Below are 20,310 nucleotides of genomic sequence, written 5' to 3'. Positions count from 1 at the left end.
GGTTAGGGTTAGACCACTAGGAGGCGCCTTCTGCCCCATATGTATCTGTGTCTCATATTGACGCTAAAGGGTACCGTGTGTTTTGGATGACTACGCTTTGGCAAAAGCTGTGTATATGCCGCCTTGGGATGAGAACGGGCTCGTAATTTTGCCAGTTTATGCATTTGTCAGATTGGCTTTTATTTCAAGACACATTTTATCTTGATACATGTACTTCCAGGGAAACCCATGGTGTTGTTGGTAACATATTGTATTAAGTTGAGCAACAGGAACACCTTATGATCCAGCATAAACATTATCCTATTTTTTTACAGTTAACGTAAGTTTTGCTTGGATTTCTCACGTTTTGAAGTCTGTTCTTCTTTGTATTCAGTAAACTTCAATTAAATATCTCATGTTGTCTCAGAGACAAGTGAAACTGGTGGAATGGAAAAAATTCTAGATTGGAGCCGAGTGCAAAAGATAAAGACATTTGTAGCAGCACTGGACACCAGACGCTGAAGAATTTGGCAGGACTGGATAGGCTTCCCCATGGAACATAAATCAGTTTGAAAGAGGGGACCGCAACGTGAGCGCTTCCCATCTTTTTGGCATGCCTTCTGTTTTTCGAGCCTATGTAAATCATCCTCACGACAGGCCCGGGCTGCAGATGTGTGGCGAATTGGTTCCACCACAGCTGGAGTCCGGGGTCCAAATCCCAAATGGTCCGTAAATAGGAATCTCCCTCGGATCACGCTGTGATGTGGCACGGGACGGAGGGATTGTGCTTTTCCACTGCAGGTGTCGTCACTCTCATTGTCTCTCACCAGCTGAGATTTACAGCCCTCGAACGGCACTATGAAGCCTCATTGACGCTGCGTTACTGGAATGCAGCTCCATGCTGAGGAAAGGCCTCCGTGATGAGCTTTACAAGGTGTGCACTTGATGTGGATGATTGAAAGACAATGAATGACTACAGTGTGCTGAACTTAGTGGTATTAGTGGCAAGTTTCAGTGTGCATTCAGAAGGGATGCAGGCCTATCAAGACTTGTATTTGTTTAGAATTCATATTTAATTGTGGATACTTATTTTGCTAACTATTTTAATTTCAACTATTCAACCATTTTTATCAACAAAATCAGGTCTAACAGTCCTTTCATATTTCATACTGTACATGATAATGTAGTGACGCTTAGAATAGTTCACTTAAAAATGAAAATCATTTACTCACTCAAATTGTTTCAAACCTTTATGAGTTTCTTTCTTCTGCTGAACACAAAGGAAGATATTTTGAAGAATGTTGGTAGCCAGACAATTGATGGACCCCATTGACTTCCATAGTAGGGAAAAAAATACTATGGAAGTCAATGGGGTCAACTGTTTGATTACTGACATTCTTCAATATATATATATATATATTTTTTTTTTTTAATTCTGCAGAAGAAAGAAATTCATAGAGGTTTGAAACAACTTGAGGGTGAGTGAATGCTGACAGAATTGTCATTTTTATGTGACCTTTAATTATTCACCTACAGTAATAACATTGGTTTGACATTGACCAAAAATATTAGAGTGTTTTTTTAAACAGTCTTAAGGAGATGGGTCTGTTGAATTGCAATTCAGTAAAATACTCTGAATATTTATTCTGGTAATGAGAAAACATTGAGCTTGGATGCATTTTAATTATATTTTGATACAAATGTCTGCAAAATGCATACATTATTTTGCAGGTATACTATTAATTACAGTAATCTATATAGATGCATTAAAAAACAAACATAAATGAGCATATACAGTAGCTCACACTTCTGCTACACCTAAAAGTCACACATTTGGGGCATACAATTTATTATTTTACAACATGCAATTTATTGAAACATTTGCATTTTGATTTGAAACTTGCAAAAAATTGCATTTTTTTTTTACAATAATTTTTATACAAGTCATTTATTGGTTAACATCCATAGCATTGAATATGTTTTCACTTATGCTTTAAATTTTATGTTTAAATCTATTGCACCGGTTTTCCTCCAAAATTTGAAAAGGAAAAACTCCTTTAGTGTCGCAGTGCACAATAATGTATTAAAGGGGTTATGGAATCAAATTTTCCTTGTTAAAATCTGTTAAGATTTTTTTAAAAAAAGAGAGAGAGAGTTTAATGGACTTTGAAAACATAATGTAATTTCAAAACTCAAAACATCAGTGGAAATTCGTAATGAAAAAATACATGATATGACCCCTTAAAGGTCTTAGCCAAAAAAAAAGGTCTTAGCCATTTGTATGCATGCATGCAAGCAATCTGTTTTTATCATTTAAGTCTATTACAATAAAGAGCTAGAGAAAAATGGACAATAGCTACATATCCATAAGCCAAACCCAACTAAAGACTGCAGACAAAGAATATGAAGGTGTGTCTGCTATTAATTATAAGTTTGCCTGAGGAACAGAGAGCAGTAGCCTGCTGTCAGTCAGACTCAATTATAGAAGCACTAAGAAAATGAGATGAATCTCTGAAGGCTGGAGGTGTATTTTCAGTAGACGCCACAGCGGGCTGAACCTCAACCAATCTGCCACACACTCTAGCTGCAGTTACCCCACCGCGGACAAGAAGCCGAGTAGCAGAGCTGTAAATTACAAACTCCAGGAGCCCATTCATCCTAACTGTGCTTTGGCTGTTTTGATGCAGGCCTGTCATAAACTCCTTATGACATATGTTGAATTGTGTGAGTTCTATAGCCTCTACGTGCATTACCAACTCTTCTATATTTTAATGTCGTTCCAAGCCTGTAAGACCTCCGTTCATCTTTGGAATACAGTTTAAGATATTTTAGATTTAGTCCGAGAGTTTTCTGTCCCTCCATTGAAAATGTATGTACGGTATACTGTCCTTGTCCAGAAAAGGTAATAAAGACATCATCAAAGTAGTCCATGTGACATCAGTGGGTTAGTTAGAATGTTTTGAAGCATCAAGTATACATTTTGATCCAAAAATAACAACATAACAAAAACTAACACTTTTTTCAGCATTGTATCGTCTTCCGGTTCAATCCGTGTTCAGTGACGCTGATGACGTAAGACGTGCTGTGACGTGTTATCTGGTGCGCTCGAGCTTCGTTCACAGTCTGAGGGAGACGCATGCTGTAAATAAAACAATCTTCGCAAACATGTCTAAGGACTTCCCCACAGAGGAAGACTTGCATTTTGTTGCCCAGACGTATTAATTTGAACCCGAATACACGGACGCACGTCATCAGCGTCACTGCGGACTCGTGAACGCGGATTGACAACAGAACTGGAAGACAATACAATGCTGAATAGTCATATTTTTTGTTATTTTTGGAGCAAAATGTATTTTTGATGCTTCAAAACATTCTAACCCACTGATGTCACATGGACTACTTTTTATGATGTCTTTATTACCTTTCTGGACAAGGACAGTATACCGTACATACATTTTCAATGGAGGGACAGAAAACTCTCGGACTTTTTTCCGAAGATGAGGGTGAGTGAGGGTGAGTAATTTATGACATCATTTTTGGGTGAACTAACCCTTTAATACCTAGACAATGGGCATTAACCCGCTTATACCATAGTCACTTTCCAAATAACATATTTTTAAAACATTACTTTATATTTTAATTAGTTTTACAATCGAACTCTATAACGTTTTTACAAACAATAACTTGGTTTCCCAGGTTACACCAGAACTCCATTAGGTGTCCTCTATCACTTTTTAATGGACACCCTGCAGCCAATCAGAATCGAGTATTCACCCAGACCATGGTATAATTTACTGTATTTTCCTTTTTTTAAGAGATTCCAATCATATTTCAAGCAATTTAAAACCAGCATGGCGAACAGTGCGCACCCGAGGGATATAATCCATTATTTTTCTGCTTTAATATATTGGCCAAATTTTCCTATTTTCTGGACGATAACGATAACATTAAAAACAAATATCGGCCAATACCAGAATGGTGGAATGCCAAGCCACACTGTGCCTCATTCAGTACACTTTATAATGAGACACACTTGTAGCTAGGTGGCTTTCAGCAACAGGGTGGGAAAGGAAGAGGGAAGGAGCTTCCTGCTGTGAGCCAAAAGTGTGTTGTCCCAGGAAACACACTATAGCCAATTACATCCTGAGCAAGAGAGCACACACAATGATCTGACATGCGCAACTGTTTGTCTGGTAACCCTTGGAAACACCAACATGCAATATCTCATCATCGTTCTCGGACCGGCTTTCCGCATCTGTCAACACAATGTGGCGCATCAGCTCCACGGAATATTTGAAGAGTTAGGAACACTAAATGAGTTTTGAAAATTTGCACTGTATGTGTCAGTGGCACATCATTGCTTCAGCGTGCCTATTAACAAGGTCCAGTATTTACACTGGAATTTTGTATGTTTGTGGCTGTACATGCATTCAAGTTTTGGGTATTTATAGTATATAAGAGTGTGCTAAGGTAATGGCGAGCGTTTTAGCTGGAGCAACTGTTGAGTGATCTTGACGTTTGTGTTTTGTTGTGACGAACACAGGACACAGAATTCACTCCGTTTCCCATTAGAGAGTTTAGAGGGCAAATAGCATATCTCAACAGAGATATCCTGCGGAAATAGAGCTTGCTATCTGGACAAATATACCAGTGATAGGGCTTGAGAGTTTGGTGTGATTTGAAATGCCTCCAGCTAAACTCTTGGCTTACACAGGAAGGATTCGCCAGTTTCCAAAAAGTATGTTTTTCTGTATTCATTTACTGAAGAGAAAAATTTTGTTCCACACTGAAAGTGAAATGCTAACGTGAAGTGATGAAAGTTATGATCCAGTCGGATGTAGTGAGGTTTTTATCAGTAGGCCTATGAGTGAAATACCAGTTAAATATAATGTAACACTTTTATTCAATAGTCCACTTTAGACATTCTACTAACTATGGCCTCATTTACACTGCATGGTTCAAGTGACCCAAATCCGATTTGTTCCTCTCACGTGGCACAGATCGGATTTGACCGGTGAACGTATAAGCAGGAAAAAAGCGCATGGATTCCGATTTTCTCAGATCGGATTCGGGCCTCACTCATATGTGGTAATAAATCAGATATGAATCGGATACGTGCATTTGCAAGTCCCATGTAAGCAGGCAAATCGGATATTCCCCAGTAAATGTGAGTCGTACGTCATTAAAAAAGTGACGTCAGCTCAGATGATGGACACCACCAACTGAGATCACATGACTTATTATATGCGCTATGGAGGAGGAAAGATACACACAGTGGAGCGATGTGGAGGTTTCGTGTGTTTTGAGTGTTTGAGGCGAAGAGTGCTGGCAAAAATGCAGGGTTGTTACAGAAATAAATCCGTATTTGAAGACATTTCACGAGTGTAAAGTTTATTTGCAACTACATGTGACATGTCAACTAACTCTCATTAGATGATCTCATTAGACTGTAATATCTTAATATCTGCTTATAACACTTTATTTTGATGCTCACCTATCGATATTTAATGGAACTTTGCAACTACATCGACTTATATTCTACTGATCTCAACTCTAACCTAACAGTCTAACAGTCTAATACTCTAATGAGAGTTAGCTGACATGTAGTTAAAGTATAGAATGTCTAAAGTGAGCCATTAAAATAAAGTAACCAAATATAAAAACCTAAATCTTTCCAGATATTTGACATTTATTTGAAGGATAGCCCCTTGAGATGTAACATCTCGTTTTCGAGGCGGTCCTGAAAGATATGTTATATCTTTCCCCATTTGAAACAATATTTCTGCAGATGTAACCCAAGGCTTATGGATAAAATTATCAAATAATCTAATGGCCATTGAGCCAGAAGTATCTGCATTTAATATCAGTATGTGATGGTATTTCAGAGTGAAATTTATTTTCTTGAAATAAATAAAATACGAAATGTAAAGGCATTGCAAATGTTTCATTTCACTCGCACAACAAGTGAGCCGCAAATACACAGCAATGATCCCAAACTTGTTTTACAGACAGACATCTTCTAGAAGTAATTGTGGCTTGAAATGGCCTCTACTTTCTGACAGTATAAAAGTATGCCTGAATCATGTCTCAACGGCCAATGACAGAAGACCTTCATCCATCATTTCCTGCTCATTGGCAGCCATTGTGCAGATGTAGTCATGTTTGGGATGCATTCATTTCTGTGTTTACTGCAAATGCAGCCTTTGATGTTGCTTGTAATGACTGTAACAGCAGTGTGTGTTGGGAAGGCTGGTTTGAAACCGTTACCCAGGCTACAGCACAAGCTACTCATCATTTACCAAAGTAAGTCAACTACAGTTAAGCTTTAGCAAACTGATCTGAAAGGAATTTGGGGTAAATTGGCTAGAATAAAATGTGTGTTTTAGTAAAGGTATCTGATCATCTGTGTGTTTCTAACCCTGGCTTGGTCATGTGGCGGCACAAAACCTTTTTTGGCGGCGTGTCTATTGTGTCGTGAAGCATGAATTCTGTTGGTGTGTGCCAGTGAGTTTAATCCAAAAAGTGTGTGTGTGTGTGTGAGAGAGAGAGAAAGAGAGAGAGAGCACAAAATGTGTCTATTTACTCAATCATTCATTATTCCACCTTTTCTCTCTAGCTCAGGGTGGTCATGCCTTTAGCCAGGGCGCTATCACAAATGCAGGCCATAAAGATTCAAACCTGCACAGCAAAACCAATAGAAACACACAGCTCACCACCATACACAAGCAGATTTGAACTTTTTCACACAAACACAACTCTGCAAGACCCTTTAACCTCAAATGACATGCTTACTTCTGGTGCTGTTGTGGTTGCTCACCGAAACAATGTGAGCTTGGTCAACATATTGCATCATCGGTCATTGGTGGAGTTTGGGGTGGCTGGGGTGAGGACAGCAAGAGCCCCCCAGACCAGAGCCAAGCATTTTTCTGAGAAAAATATGTACAGTATATGAAAATGTATTTGTCTTGTCCTATCATTTTAGTGTAGAATGAGTAAAGCTGTTTGTTTTTAGGATGAAAAAAAGTTGTAAAAGTTAAATTTTTAGGCTGCTCTACCTCAGCAGTCTAACAGCACTCATCAATGTCAAAATGATCGAGACAGCCAATCAAATCAAAGAAGGCGGGTCTAACTACCTTACTGTCACTGTCACACTGTTACGATTGGAAATGTTCAGCGGCTGACAGTCATAGACTACTAATCTACTAATGCAAATTTCCCCTTTTTGAATTGAAAATATGTGATCATGATTCATAAATGAATGTGACGAAACAAGAAGCATTTATGTTTTTTTTTACACATATTCAAATAGGAGTGGATGTGTGCACATTTTAAAATAAATTATTATTTGCAAATAGTTTAAATTGACTTCACAAATACAAATTGTACCTAGTAAAAATTATTTTAGTACTCCCCAGCACAAAAATGAAACTCTGCCAATGTTCTCAGTTTTGCAAACAATACTTAAGCATAATGGTGTCTTTAAATACTTAAATTATGCTTTTGAGTTCATTTTTATATTTTTTGGACATGTGCATCGTGGTTTATAATGAGTTAATGGGTGATTATGAGGAAGGCTGAAGACAGACATATTAAAATGAATAATTTAATAAATGAGACTTAAAATGGTTTAAACCAAATAAAGACTTGTTTAAGATAACATTTAATCAAGTTTACAGTTTTTTTTTGTTTGTTTGTTTTTTTTTTCATTAGCCTATGATTATTGGCCTCTCAAAATAGAAAAATGCTCAAATATGGGCAATTTTATTTGCCTGGCCTATTACAGTATATCCATGCCATTCAATCATATCATAGTAAATATCAAAGCGACATGGTAGATATCCATACTGTGCTAGGGTACAATGCTGACACAGAATCATTTTATTCAATTTCAGCATTTCACAGATGATGCTTCATTTTCCCATAACAAGTGTATTTCAAAAGTGACATCATCACAGGACCTGAAAACTGCCGGAAAGCTTTGGCAAGAGTTTCACAACCCCTGGGAAGAAACACCGGCACAGACATCCAAAAAGAGATTCAAATAATACCCAAAAGGCCAATCGCAAATATACACTGACTGACAGGGGATTCAAAACATAAATATTAGTGGGGAAACAAGCAGAAGGCCAAAGCAAGCAGACCCTTCCACCAGAAAATGGACCACCTCTCCTAACCAGCCTCTAAACCCAGGATATATCGTGTTTTCTCTGAACTCCCATAAAGCCAAACAAAGCCTTTTGGCTCATAAGTCAAGTGTGTTTTGAATTATGAGCTCAACAAATCAAAATCCCTAGAACATGGAGCTCTTTGCCCAGAGGACTGCAGATACACTCGGGTTTGGATTTTGAAATCCCAAAATGCATCCCTTTTGTGTTTTCTTTGTCTTGTTCTGTTTTTTTTTTTTTTCTTCACCGCAAGAGCACAAGCCTGCGATCCTAAAGTTTTGGTTGGTCAAACAATGCTTGTGGTTTAGAGGATGTTTTTAAAATGGCTATAAATAAATGAAATGTTACATTAAATGCTTATTCTGTTGAAGACAAAAATAGCATAAAAGCTCTATAGCAAGTAAGAGCATGAATATTATAGAGCCATTGTTTTTTTACTTGTGAGCATATCTCAAAGTGTTAAACTACAGTGCATAACTTGTGTTGAGGTGAGGAGAGATGTGGCACAACTAACTTGATGGATAAAGCAGATGGATAAAAAATCTCATAGACTTGCATTGAAGGAGGGACCTACTTTGGAGTGGTAAGCCTGAAAACCTTAGCAACCACATAATGAGCTAAGAAGCATTTTGCAACCACATAGGAACACCTTGGCAACCATCAACAACAGCCTAGCATTATGGCGGCTCATATTTTCTTCTGAAATCGAGTTATCTTTTCAAGAAGTAGCCGTGGCAAATCGTATACACTACAGATTATTTCTGTTTTCTGTTCTGATGCAATTGTACAACATTCACCTTGATAATTGATTTAACCTGAGTGAGTCATCGAGTCACCTGACTAAAGCGTCCCGCTGGGGAATATCAGGAGATGTGTGAGTTTACATGTATTCAGGCTTAGAAGCAGCTGACCAGCAGCACACCTGCTTCTGATTAGCAGCTCAAAGTCACTCCTGCTCTTTCTCTCTTTCTCCTTTTTTTTCTATCTCTGCATGTTTTCATTTTTGCGGCTTCATTTTCTTTTCATTTAGGAAAAAGGATCACACAGGGGTAGTTTTATGAGATTTGAACAATTTCATTTCCTGTTTTTAGCCAATGACTTTTGATTTTCTTGAGGCAAATTGATAACACTATGGTCATAACCAATTTTTCCATCCACAAATTACTGCGTGGCAAGAAAAAAATCAGTGCCAATCAGAGGATATGAATGTAGTTAGGATTTTGGATCAGAATTCACAGTAGGTGGGGCTGCACTCATTTACGTATACATTTGGGAGACCCTTTTATACAAAGCAGCTTAAACTGCATTTAAAGGGATACGTCACCTCTGGAAAGGTGAATGTGTATTTAAAATGGGTCATTCATTTAGAAGAAATGTGAAAACATTTTTGAATTTGGAGCTTTCTAGACTGAAAAAAGTCAGAAAATGTATTTTTGGCTTATGTGGATGAAAGACAACAACTCCCAGAATGCACTTGCTTCGCTGCCCTAGAAGGCTACGCCTACCGGTAATAGAGCGCGAAATGCAAAATGACGTCATCAGAGGATTTTTTCCACACAAAAAATACATAAATCTCTCGTCTCAGGGGGATATCACGTGACCTACCAGCGTCAGTTCACTGTCATTCACAAATCCTCTCCTATGGCCCCATGGGATAATAAAGTGTACATTGTATGCATTTCAGAATCTCTCCGGAAGTATGCTCATGTATTTATCCCATCAAATGCTATGTATTTATGTATGACATACTCTGTTAGCATACTGCTTTTCGCATACTTCATAGTAAGGAAATATTCGATTTCTGACGCAGTATTGGTGCTTTCCCTGGGGAAACGAACCCATGACCTTGGCGTTGCTAGCGCCATGCTCTATTGTCTAAACTATTGTCTGTCCTTTTTACTTAGTGTGACGCTGCAGCGATGGAAAACTGATCCAAAAAGCCAACCCAATCTCACAACCAAATCGTACGAATTCGACGAATGATTAAAAAGTGGCTAATTCGTAACAATTCATACGACCTCACTCGCACGAATTAGTACGATTTTGCTAAATCGTACATATTTTACAAATTGGCCAATTAGTATGAATTCGTACAAATGACCTACCCCTTACCCCGCCCCTAAACCTACTCATCACGTGGGTTTAGAGCAGGGGTGCCCAATCCTGCTCCTGGCGATCGACTGTCCTGCACAGTTCATCTCAAACCCTAATCAAACACACCTGAAGTAGCCAATTAAGGTCTTTAGGATCACATTCAGGTGTGTTTGATTAGGGTTGGAGATGAACTGTGCAGGACAGTCGATCGCCAGGAGCAGGATTGGGCACCCCTGGTTTAGAGAAATCGTACAAATTGTTACGAATTAGCCACTTTTTTAATCATTCGTTGAATTCGTACAATTTGGTCGTGAGATAGCATAGAAAAAGCTGAGAAAATTTAAAAAAGCTAAGCTGCTAAAAGGAAAATTGTTCCTGATGCCTCATTTAAACACGAATGAGGAACTGAAAGTCATTGTTTTCTGCAGGGGGACCCGAGAGGTTGTATGACATCACCCTTTTGCACAATTCTTTCATCAGACTTATGGTCCAGCAACACGACTGAGAAACCCACAGATGGTCCACAGACCTCGAGCAGCTCTTCATGGTAGCCCAGAAATCTGCTCACGGTTCCTGTTAGTCTGCTCACATCACAGCAGGCCAAAAACACTACGAGTGGAACAATGCAGAGAGATCCAACGGCCAGGACAATTCCAGCCGTCTGCTCTGTGTCAAGGGCTGCGATGCACGTCTGGCTCAATCAGCTTCCACCCGCGGGTCAACTTGCTTATGTGAACATTTAGTCAATGACAACATTTTGTTTCAACTACATAAAAATGGACTTCTTGAAAGTTCTCAGATATGTACTCATCTTTGTTTCTGAAATTTTGTGTTTCAGTGTGTGGGTCGTCAATGAAATTTTCAGTTTTTATCACTTTTGCCCTTTTAAATTAAGTTTAGTAGCTCATTTTGAGCTGCATTGTGGGATATATTAAATCCGATGGCACTTTTTGTTTTTTAAACCACACAAAAATTGTCCGTCAAAAACATGTTCATGTACACAAGTGATGATCTTTCTGAGGGATCTTAAGTCATGTGCAGATTATTTCAAAATACTTCCTTGATAACACCACTCATATCTTACAAAGATACAAAGTTCACATACCAAGCCCTGAACGTACTCTGAAAACTACTGTACAGTTTTGTGTAACATAATTTTCCATCTGAAACAAAGCATCTTGATTAAACTGACCAAATGTACACATGCATGTCAGAGCTTTATTAATAATTGCATTCATCAAAAATCAATGCAAAGCATTTTTAAAAGCTGCATTTAAAATGAATGCACACGTTTGAATGATGGATCTGATTGTGAAATCCAAAAACGAATTTTAAACACTTTTTTTGTGCGCCGATGATTTTGCAGAGATGTTTGACAAGTATTTCCAATCAAATCATTAATAGAATTTATTGACAATATCAGTGACTTTAGGCCACAGCATTTGAGGATAGACTTCCTTCTCTTATTAGGAAGAACCATTGCTATCATGTGTAATCATGAAACTAAATGAAGACATCCTATTCTGTATTCTTCAAAATATTGTGGTGATATTTAATGTATTTTCAAACAGCAAGACTGGTTTCAGTGTTTGCTAATGAACTAAGGTGAGATCTTTAAAGTTGTATCTATCAAGTTCTATTATAATCATAATGCACAATAGTATATAATTATAAAACACATACATTTATCTGTTCAACATGACGTATTTTGTCTGACATGCGGTGATAATGGCTTTTTTGCTCTGCATGTTTTTGCAAGTTTGGCAAGAATTGTACAGAACATACATCAATGCCGGAAGTATCTATCTAGATAACATTCCTATCAACCTGTGAACGCTACACCTAATTTCCCTCAAATACCTGCCTTGCCCCACCGAGAAGAATGGAAAGAATCCGCACAGAGAGACTTAATCTTAATTATGAATCATTTAAACAAAGCAAGTAAGTTCGTACCAGATGGAACAATCTCTTTGAAACTGTTTGAGACAAAACTTTTTGCCTTTTTTTGGGGGGGATTCTGTCACAGATCTCATTTACAGCTTCATCATCAAGCCTTCCTGTTCAGCTCAACATTGTCGCGTGCAAAAGCACACTGTGAGAAAACAGCTTCCGTCAGTCATCTCTCATATCATGATGGTGCCCTCATTCTCCATTCATGGGAACAAACTTTTATTTATAACCACAAACCTTACACATTAATTTGCTGCACAACAATGTTCGCATATGCGTGACGGCCATCTGTCAGGAGTGTTTCATATCTATTCACACATTTTTAATTTACTTTTTGACTTTGCCAAGTGACAACAACCTCATCAAATAGAGCCTTTGCTGACAGCTTGATGCTTTTGTTATGGAGTCGTGCTTGCAATAGAGGAAATCTTTTTTATGGCATTAATGTGACAGACCAAAAGAACTTATCATGAAATTTACAATCGTAGATGTTGATGAAACACCTGCTGGAGCCCCTTTTAAAATTGAGAAAATGATTAGAATTATTCAGTCTGCACGAGTTTCACAATAACATTCTAATATATATATTTTTCTTCCTTGGCTGGAGAAACTAACTTTTCATCTGGAAACAAGCAGTTTACTTTCAACTTACAAAAACAAACAACAAAACTGATGTAATCTCGCCTTCAATCTGATAATGACACCTGTCTTGCAATAACACGACAAGCCTTTTCTCTCCCTCCAGAATGTTTCCTTCCACAGAATGGATGTTGAAAGGCACTTCCAAACGCAGATACACCCACACATTGAAGTAAAAATGACATAACATAATATTTTGAGTTCATGTTGATTGAACCAATTTCTTTCATTGTATTAACTCAATTTCAATCAACTTAAAATTTTAATGCAACCAGTTTTGCTTACTTTTGTGAAACTAACAAAATGGTTGGACATGTCAAAGATTTCAAAGATTTCAAATAGATGACTTTGATTTTACTAAATAAGGAAATGCAATAAATGTCCCAAATCTAATCAACTTATTACTGTTGTAAGAGCAAATATTATATAGGCGCTGATGTGGATACGACTCAGGTGAAATGTGGTTTCTAGTTCAATTTAGTTACTTTTTCGGAAGTATTAACATAAAATGTGAAGAAAAGGCACTGCAAAAATTATTGTTGGTTTCATTTTTTTTTTTTAAAAGTAAGTGATGGTTGCCTTCCTATTTTTTGAGTTAATACAATGGAGTTTGGTGTAATCAACAGAAACTCAAAATATTATGTTATCTGAGCCACATTAATTATAAGTTGATTTAACAGATTTTTTTGTTTTGTAATAAGTCATATATTGTTTTACAGTGTATCCTGCTCACAAACTGATGTAAATATTTTAAATTAGAATGAATGCTGTTTATTTAGTGCATTGAACAAACTGAATAATATATATATATATATATATATATATATATATAATATATTAAATAAAAGTAGTGTTTCAGGTCTGATATGAAAGTTCATACAAAATTCATAAGATTCTTAATCATAAGTTTGTAAGGATTTGTTTGCTTATAGAACAAATACATATTAATAGATTGCATGAAATGAATAAAGATGAATATGACTGCATGTTCCATTTGAATTGATTGGTATTACTTTTGGAACTAAATTTGATCAATTCATCAAGAAAAAATAATGAATGATACAAGAGTCTGGCAATTCATTTAAACAAACCATGCCATGTGCATAACATAGGCTACTGGATATATAATACGTTTTAGTGGTCCAGATTTTTTATTATTATTATTATTATTAGGACTTCCTCCTCAATAAACTCCTAATTACTGCTTATTCATAGTTAGTAAGGTAGTTGTTCTATTAGAATGCATATTAGTATTAATGACCATTCTCTATGCCTTATTTATACCCAATAGCGAAACTTAACATCTAACAATGAATAGGCAGTAATTAGGAGTTTATTGAGGTAGAAAGGTTAATAGCTAACAGTGAGAACTGAACCCTAAACTAAAGTGTGACCTTTTCGTCCAACCTTTTAAACATTTTGGAAAACTTCTACCTCTGGTGAGGTCCAAAAATCTGAGGCCACTGATGTCGTTTATTTGCTTTTTTCTTTAATAAATACACAATTTTGGCCATCAAAAACACCATCGTTACAATTTAAGAGACAATTACTTTCTAAATCCAAGAAACCTGTTTATTTTAAGGTTTGAATTAATTTCATGTGTGGTCTCTCGGAATTTTGGACTGGGGAAACACTTAACAAAGTTGATCAAAATTACAAAGCACTGATCTGATGCATATATTTTCATATACCACCATAACCTATTATGACGTGTTTCCTTTCAAAGAACCATCAGCACTCACCGACACATTCGTTCGCCTCTCTGGCCGTCGCGCGCTGCCACGGCCGGTCGTAGTGGAACGGCTTACACCTGTCACACTCCGGTCCCGCCGTGTTGTGCTTGCACTCACACACTAGGTTCCCTTCCCGGTCCTTGACGCACTTTGACGCGTGCCCGTTACACTTGCAGCGACCGCCGACCTGCAGGTCAGACACCGCGTAAAAATACGACTCCCTGGCGAGCTCCGAGTCATCCTCATTCTCATCCCCGAACGTGTGCAGCCGGTTGAAGATCACTTTGATATCGGTGGCCGTGACCCAGTCCTGCAGGACGGGAGAGTTGTCGAAGTCATGCGCGGAAGGTCTGCCATCCAGCGTGCTGAACGCGATGAGCCCACCTGTTAACGGCTGCATGTCCGTGTGAGAGTCCGTGCAGATCGCTTCCTGCTCGTTCTGCTTGGTGATCGCAGCTTTGCTCGGTTTGTTGTACATTTTCTTGCACTGGGTTGAGTAGAACTGAAAGGGCACCCAGGTCTTCCCATAATCCATGGACTTGAGGATGGCCATGGATTCAGGACGAGGAGAGCAGAACTGGAGGCTCACGTAGGTCACTTCGAACTTCTTCCCCAGGGACAGCGTCAGAGTCACATTTTGGGGGTATTGCAGGTAGTTCTCCGATTGCCAACAGGTGAGGTTGTGAGGGTTGTTGAGGTCTGTGAGATACGCAGGTGGATGGGTCTTCTTGGGGTCCGTGGCGTCGCAGATGTTGCAGTCCCTCGATCTTTCCTCGCCCTTCTCGGTCACCACGCAGTACCGCGACGCCGGGGTGCCGCAGGTGCTGGACACGCGCACGTCCTTCCCGAACGCGGAGTTCACAAAGTCGGGGATGCAGCGTCTGGGGTTGCCGTTCTCGTCGTAACAAGGGTCCGGGGGAGAGGATTGAGCCGCGAACATACTCATTCCGTATCCACCACGACCACCAGCCACCATCGCGGTGATGGACACCATGGAGACGCAAGTTACCAAAATCCTTATCATTGCAACCCCTGGTCCTCAGTGTCCCTGAAACTGCACTGAACAGAAAAGAATCGTTTTTGCATGTAAAAAAAGGACTCGTTTTGAAATGCAATATGCAATCTAGCATGGAGTTTCCTACATGCTATGTTGAAGAAAAAAAAGTGTGTGAAAGATTTATGCGTAATTGTAGGCGACTTTTCTTAAAGACAAATCCACAAAGTGCACTATACCTCAGAGAGACTGCTTTATTCGGGTGGAGAAGTATGACAAACCCCTCTAAAAAAAGAAATTATAGGGTTCTCTCCCTTTCTTTTCTCTCTCCCGGATATGTTGTAATCTCTTTCCCACTTTCAACCAAAATGAAACAGAAAACCTGCTATTACTTTCCAAGTCTCCCTTTCTTCCTCTGCCTAACTCACTCACACCTCTGCCTCTCTGTGACTGTGACTGAGTGTCGCAGCTCAGCCCTTCTCTCTTTCTGCTGCTCTGCCTGTATTCAATAGGAAGGGGGTTCAGTCATTCACTATTCTCTCTGTGCGCCTGCATGAGTAAAGCGCTTTATTACCCTGTGTGCAAGCACAATGGAATTCTGATGTACGTTTATCTAGTTGCATTTTGAGTTATTCGTAATTAAAGGGTAATTTTCGACTACTCTCAGTCTTGAAAATCTCACATTTAAACCGTTTTATTTATGCGCCATGACTTCAGTTTTGTTGAGAGCTTTTTTTCAGGAATGCAATTTAAAAAACACACAGACCAAATTATTGAACAAAAATGTATATTTTTGAAGCCTTGAGAAAAAGTAGAATTTCCCCTCACTAACACTTTTTTGTCATTTTGTAGATGGGGATTAAAAAGTGTTAAAAAAGTGGCGAAATAGAGAAATTCTGGCAAATATCAACCTGAAATTATGAAAAGAAAATTTAAAGTGGCACAATAAAACGTCTTAATCTGTGTTCGTTTCATTACAAAATAAAAAAATATATATATTAAAGTTATTTTTAATTTAATTTAAATATCGCATAGAACAACATTTCCCATAAATACGAACCACATAAAACAGCAGACAATTTACACTGCAATACATCTAAAGCACCAAAAATAAAGTGATGAATGGATGGATGGAAATACAGATTGACTTCTCGACAAACTGACATTGCATGCACAATAGAACTTTCCAGCTACACGATTGCCAAGTTATAGCCTACATTGAATGTTGAGTTATAAACCCTAACCCTTTTTACAGAACGCTCCGTTAAATCTCTAAAAACGGAAATAAATAGCATATGCACATCATAGCCTACATGTACATTCAATTCCAGACGCAGTTCTGATTACGCAACTCTTGGCCACCCACCGTGCCCAGTTGTTGATTCACGGGTCCTCACAATAAAGAAACAACGACACCGTGTGGTAGACTGGAGAATAGTCCGATCAACAGAGAATCACTAGAGGTCTCTCTTCACTTACCTTAATACACTAAAAAAAAAGTGAAGAAACTCTTTATCTTAACATTTTAAAGTAATAAACATGCATAATTGAAATAATTAAGTTGAGTGAACTTGGCAATTCAACATAACTTAATTTTTTTCATTTATGTATGACGTTTATTTACTTAAGAATTTTAAGGCAATGGGTCAATTGATCACTTTTTACAGTGTACGAGGATTACTTTGCTAACTATATTTTCTCCTTACTTTACTTTTACAAATTTTCTAGCTAGCTTGTAAAATTAATTTACTCTGGATAACATTTAATATTTGGCAGCTCTCAACTTGTTACCCGTTTTATAGGATTTTATCACACAAGAAATGCCCATTTTAGTCATTTAAAAAAAAAAAATATATATATATATATATATATATATATATATATATATATATATACACAAATATATGTGCCATTGTTTCTCCATAGTTTTAGGTTTCAAGCTATAAGAACTTTGCCACCTTCAATGCAGTTAAAAATGTTATGTTAGGCCTCGCATGTAAACAGAAACGTAGTAGATGCTCCCATGTTGACATCCACCTAAAATTATTAAATTTCGATATTTTTTGCAGGCTATAGAGTTTACAGAGTCCACGACACTCCTAAAGATGCTGAGGAGAAGTGACAGAAAGATTTAATTTTTTTGTTCGAATACAAAAAATCAAAGTTGACACTATTGTCCTCATAATCTTTAATCCTCGCTCTTGTAACAACATTTCTTCTCTGATGATGTTTACTTAGGCGAGGGCGGGACAACCTGTCACTCATCCATCACAGCACTAGCAAACCATAACCATCCAATCAATTCCTCATGGACAAAATCAAGCCCCGCCCTACATTTGTTCTTGTCCGAGCCGCAATTTCACTCAGGCCTGCGTCACAACAGGGAAGTAAAGGCTATTACAACTTCTGTTTTTATGCTGACTTTAAAAAAGCAACACATTCATAAGCAGAGCATCTTCTAAAATCACTAAATTGGATCACATGAGTTCTTTCTGTTTCCTGGCAGCAGATGAATGCATTTTGGGGTTTTTTTATCCTACATGTAATTTTTTCTTGCCACTGTCCTTGGTGCTGAAGTCACGGACAAACTGGAATAATGTCATCATCACAGGTCTCAGACAAATAGCAGGTTTTCCATCATTACCAAAGATGTGTCTTAACAAATATAGGCCACTAAGTCTGAGGTTCACTGAAACTGCGTCCGTCTAGCACATCATTATACAGACTCTATTTTAGCACTGATGCGTCGTGGGCTGCTTCCCACTTGCGTGGTATAAGACGACTTCAGATTTTTCCATCAGTATTGGGTTTCGTTCGATTCACGTAGGCACAATGGATTTTTATGACAACTGGCCTATGATGACTCACGCATGTGAACATAGGTCAGTTTAAAACCACTGAAAAAAGGAAATGCATGTGCCTGCAAGGCAGTGTCAGGTTTCTCATGTCCTCTTTTACATAAATATCGCAAATTAACTTCTTATTTGACCTCTTTGGGTAGTAATGTCGTAACAGTGTCTACTTCAGGTGGAAGTTATGTTACTTTGTGCAAACCAGTGTTTTAGTTCCCATGTGCTATGAATGGATTTTTAAGAGCAAGGGCTGGTATTGTGGTTGTCATTGTAACTGCTACATTTGTGCATGTAAAAAGCACGATTGATGGCCATCCGTCAAGCAGCTTATCATCTCGTTTTGGGGTGAAATGAGAATGAAAAGCTACATGTGAGGTGTTCGCTGAGTGCACAGCATGGTTGTGGTGTGTGAATAGGAAGCATGCTGTTTCCTCGCATACAAACAGAGCTGTGTGTACAAATATAACTATGTAAAATGTTTGAGTTTCCGGAGTCTGTAATCTTAGAAAGCAGATATGCATAATGCATATTGTATTGGTTTGCCAAATATTATATTTTAATTATGTTTTTTATATATTTATTTATTTATACATTAGCCTATATGTGACATTTTTTCATTGAAATATATATATATATATATATATATATATATATATATATATATAAATTGAGAGACTTATGTAGTTTAGCCTTCTTATTTATTTATTTATTTGGAAGAGTTCCTTATGTACGTCATTTCTCAAAATGTTATCAGTCGATCAAATGATTACAGAGACTTCATTAATTTGCTTTGTTGATTGTGGGAAGTGACGTGTTCGATGTGGGCGGGGCTACACAAACGCTGCGCTCATCTGTCATCTGTAAAGTGTGAATGAATTTAAGACAGGCACGAGAGGTAGGTCGATTGAAAATGTTCTGTGATTTTTCATAACTAGCTTTTTGTGATTCTCATGGCTCAAAAATCAATCTACTTCCTATGAACTTCGGTTATATGTTGTCACGGTTATTATTACATTAATTCTTATGTATAGCCTACTTATTCAAAGTATGAGAAGAGTTAAAATAATAGCGATGCAAATGTCTTTATTTTTGTTGTTGTTGTTTGCCTCAATCAAGATGCTTTACATAGTGTCAACGTAATAGATCTAAGAAATCTGATTATTGTTGACATTTTAATATAGTGATTCAACAAATATGCTGTTAAGCATTCATGGCATATAACACTTACTCTTACAGTATTTCATGTATATGTGTGTGTGTGTGTGTGTGTGTGTGTGTGAAATAACAAGTGTTGCTCACAATAATTTTTGAATCACTCGCTCTACATTAAACGCAATACATTAAACATGATTTTTAAAAATAAGTCTAATTAATATATTGAATAAGCACAATGTGGTAACACTGTATTTTTATATCATTTTTACAATACATGTTACTTGTAGTAGTTACTAGTAATAAATAAATGATGCATAATTACATGCAACTAACCCTAATCCAAATGCTGATCCTAACCCCTATAGTAAATACATTCCTCAATATTACGCAGTACTCAAAAAGTAACAAAGAAAGTGTAACCCAAAAAGTCCAAAATAAACAGCTTCTAATAAAAACTGGACCAAGTTTACGAACCTTAAACACAGACATCATCTTGGGTCGTTTAGGTTGGTCAAGTCGTAGAAGAGACATTGTCGTTAAAAGTAAGGAAAGATGACAATTGAAATATTATGACTTTCCGGCGTAAAGCTTTTATGGTAGGTAAACCCCTTGTGGGTAATTCTTTAAACCACTGCTGTCCTCATTCTGTTTCTCCAAAGATTTAATTGGTCAGTAATATAAAACCAGAATGACCACATCCTGTTTTGATGAATGTCAGATGAATGTCGGAATGTTCTGCAAGTTATTTA

General features: G+C 37.6%; 1 protein-coding gene and 1 long non-coding RNA gene across 3 annotated transcripts in view; one reads left to right on the top strand and one right to left on the bottom strand.

Annotated features, from left to right (window-relative positions):
• Window positions 1–11,489, top strand: part of LOC148981989 (uncharacterized) — a 75,273-nt gene extending 63,784 nt beyond the window's left edge. Inside the window, exon 4 of the long non-coding RNA XR_016155083.1 lies at window positions 10,667–11,489. This is a non-coding gene — a long non-coding RNA (uncharacterized LOC148981989). The remainder of the gene's footprint in view (window positions 1–10,666) is intronic.
• ntn1b (netrin 1b) overlaps window positions 1–16,047 on the bottom strand; it is a 50,431-nt gene extending 34,384 nt beyond the window's left edge. The window contains exons 1-2 of one of the 2 annotated variants that reach the window (XM_039646830.2): window positions 15,794–16,047; window positions 14,570–15,619 (exon numbers count right to left, since the gene is read on the bottom strand). In XM_039646830.2, the coding sequence (XP_039502764.2) occupies window positions 14,570–15,584 (1,015 nt within the window). In that variant the 5' untranslated portion in view covers window positions 15,585–15,619; window positions 15,794–16,047. The remainder of the gene's footprint in view (window positions 1–14,569; window positions 15,620–15,793) is intronic. The other variant, XM_039646831.2, reaches the window with a different exon arrangement.
• Between the last annotated feature and the right edge of the window lie 4,263 nt (window positions 16,048–20,310).

The sequence above is a fragment of the Pimephales promelas genome, chromosome 3, assembly GCF_988280905.1.
Source record: "Pimephales promelas chromosome 3, fPimPro1.hap1.1, whole genome shotgun sequence".
Taxonomy (NCBI): Eukaryota; Metazoa; Chordata; class Actinopteri; order Cypriniformes; family Leuciscidae; genus Pimephales; species Pimephales promelas.
Note: the sequence above shows the minus strand (reverse complement) of the source record. Positions and strands in the feature narration are given on the sequence as shown.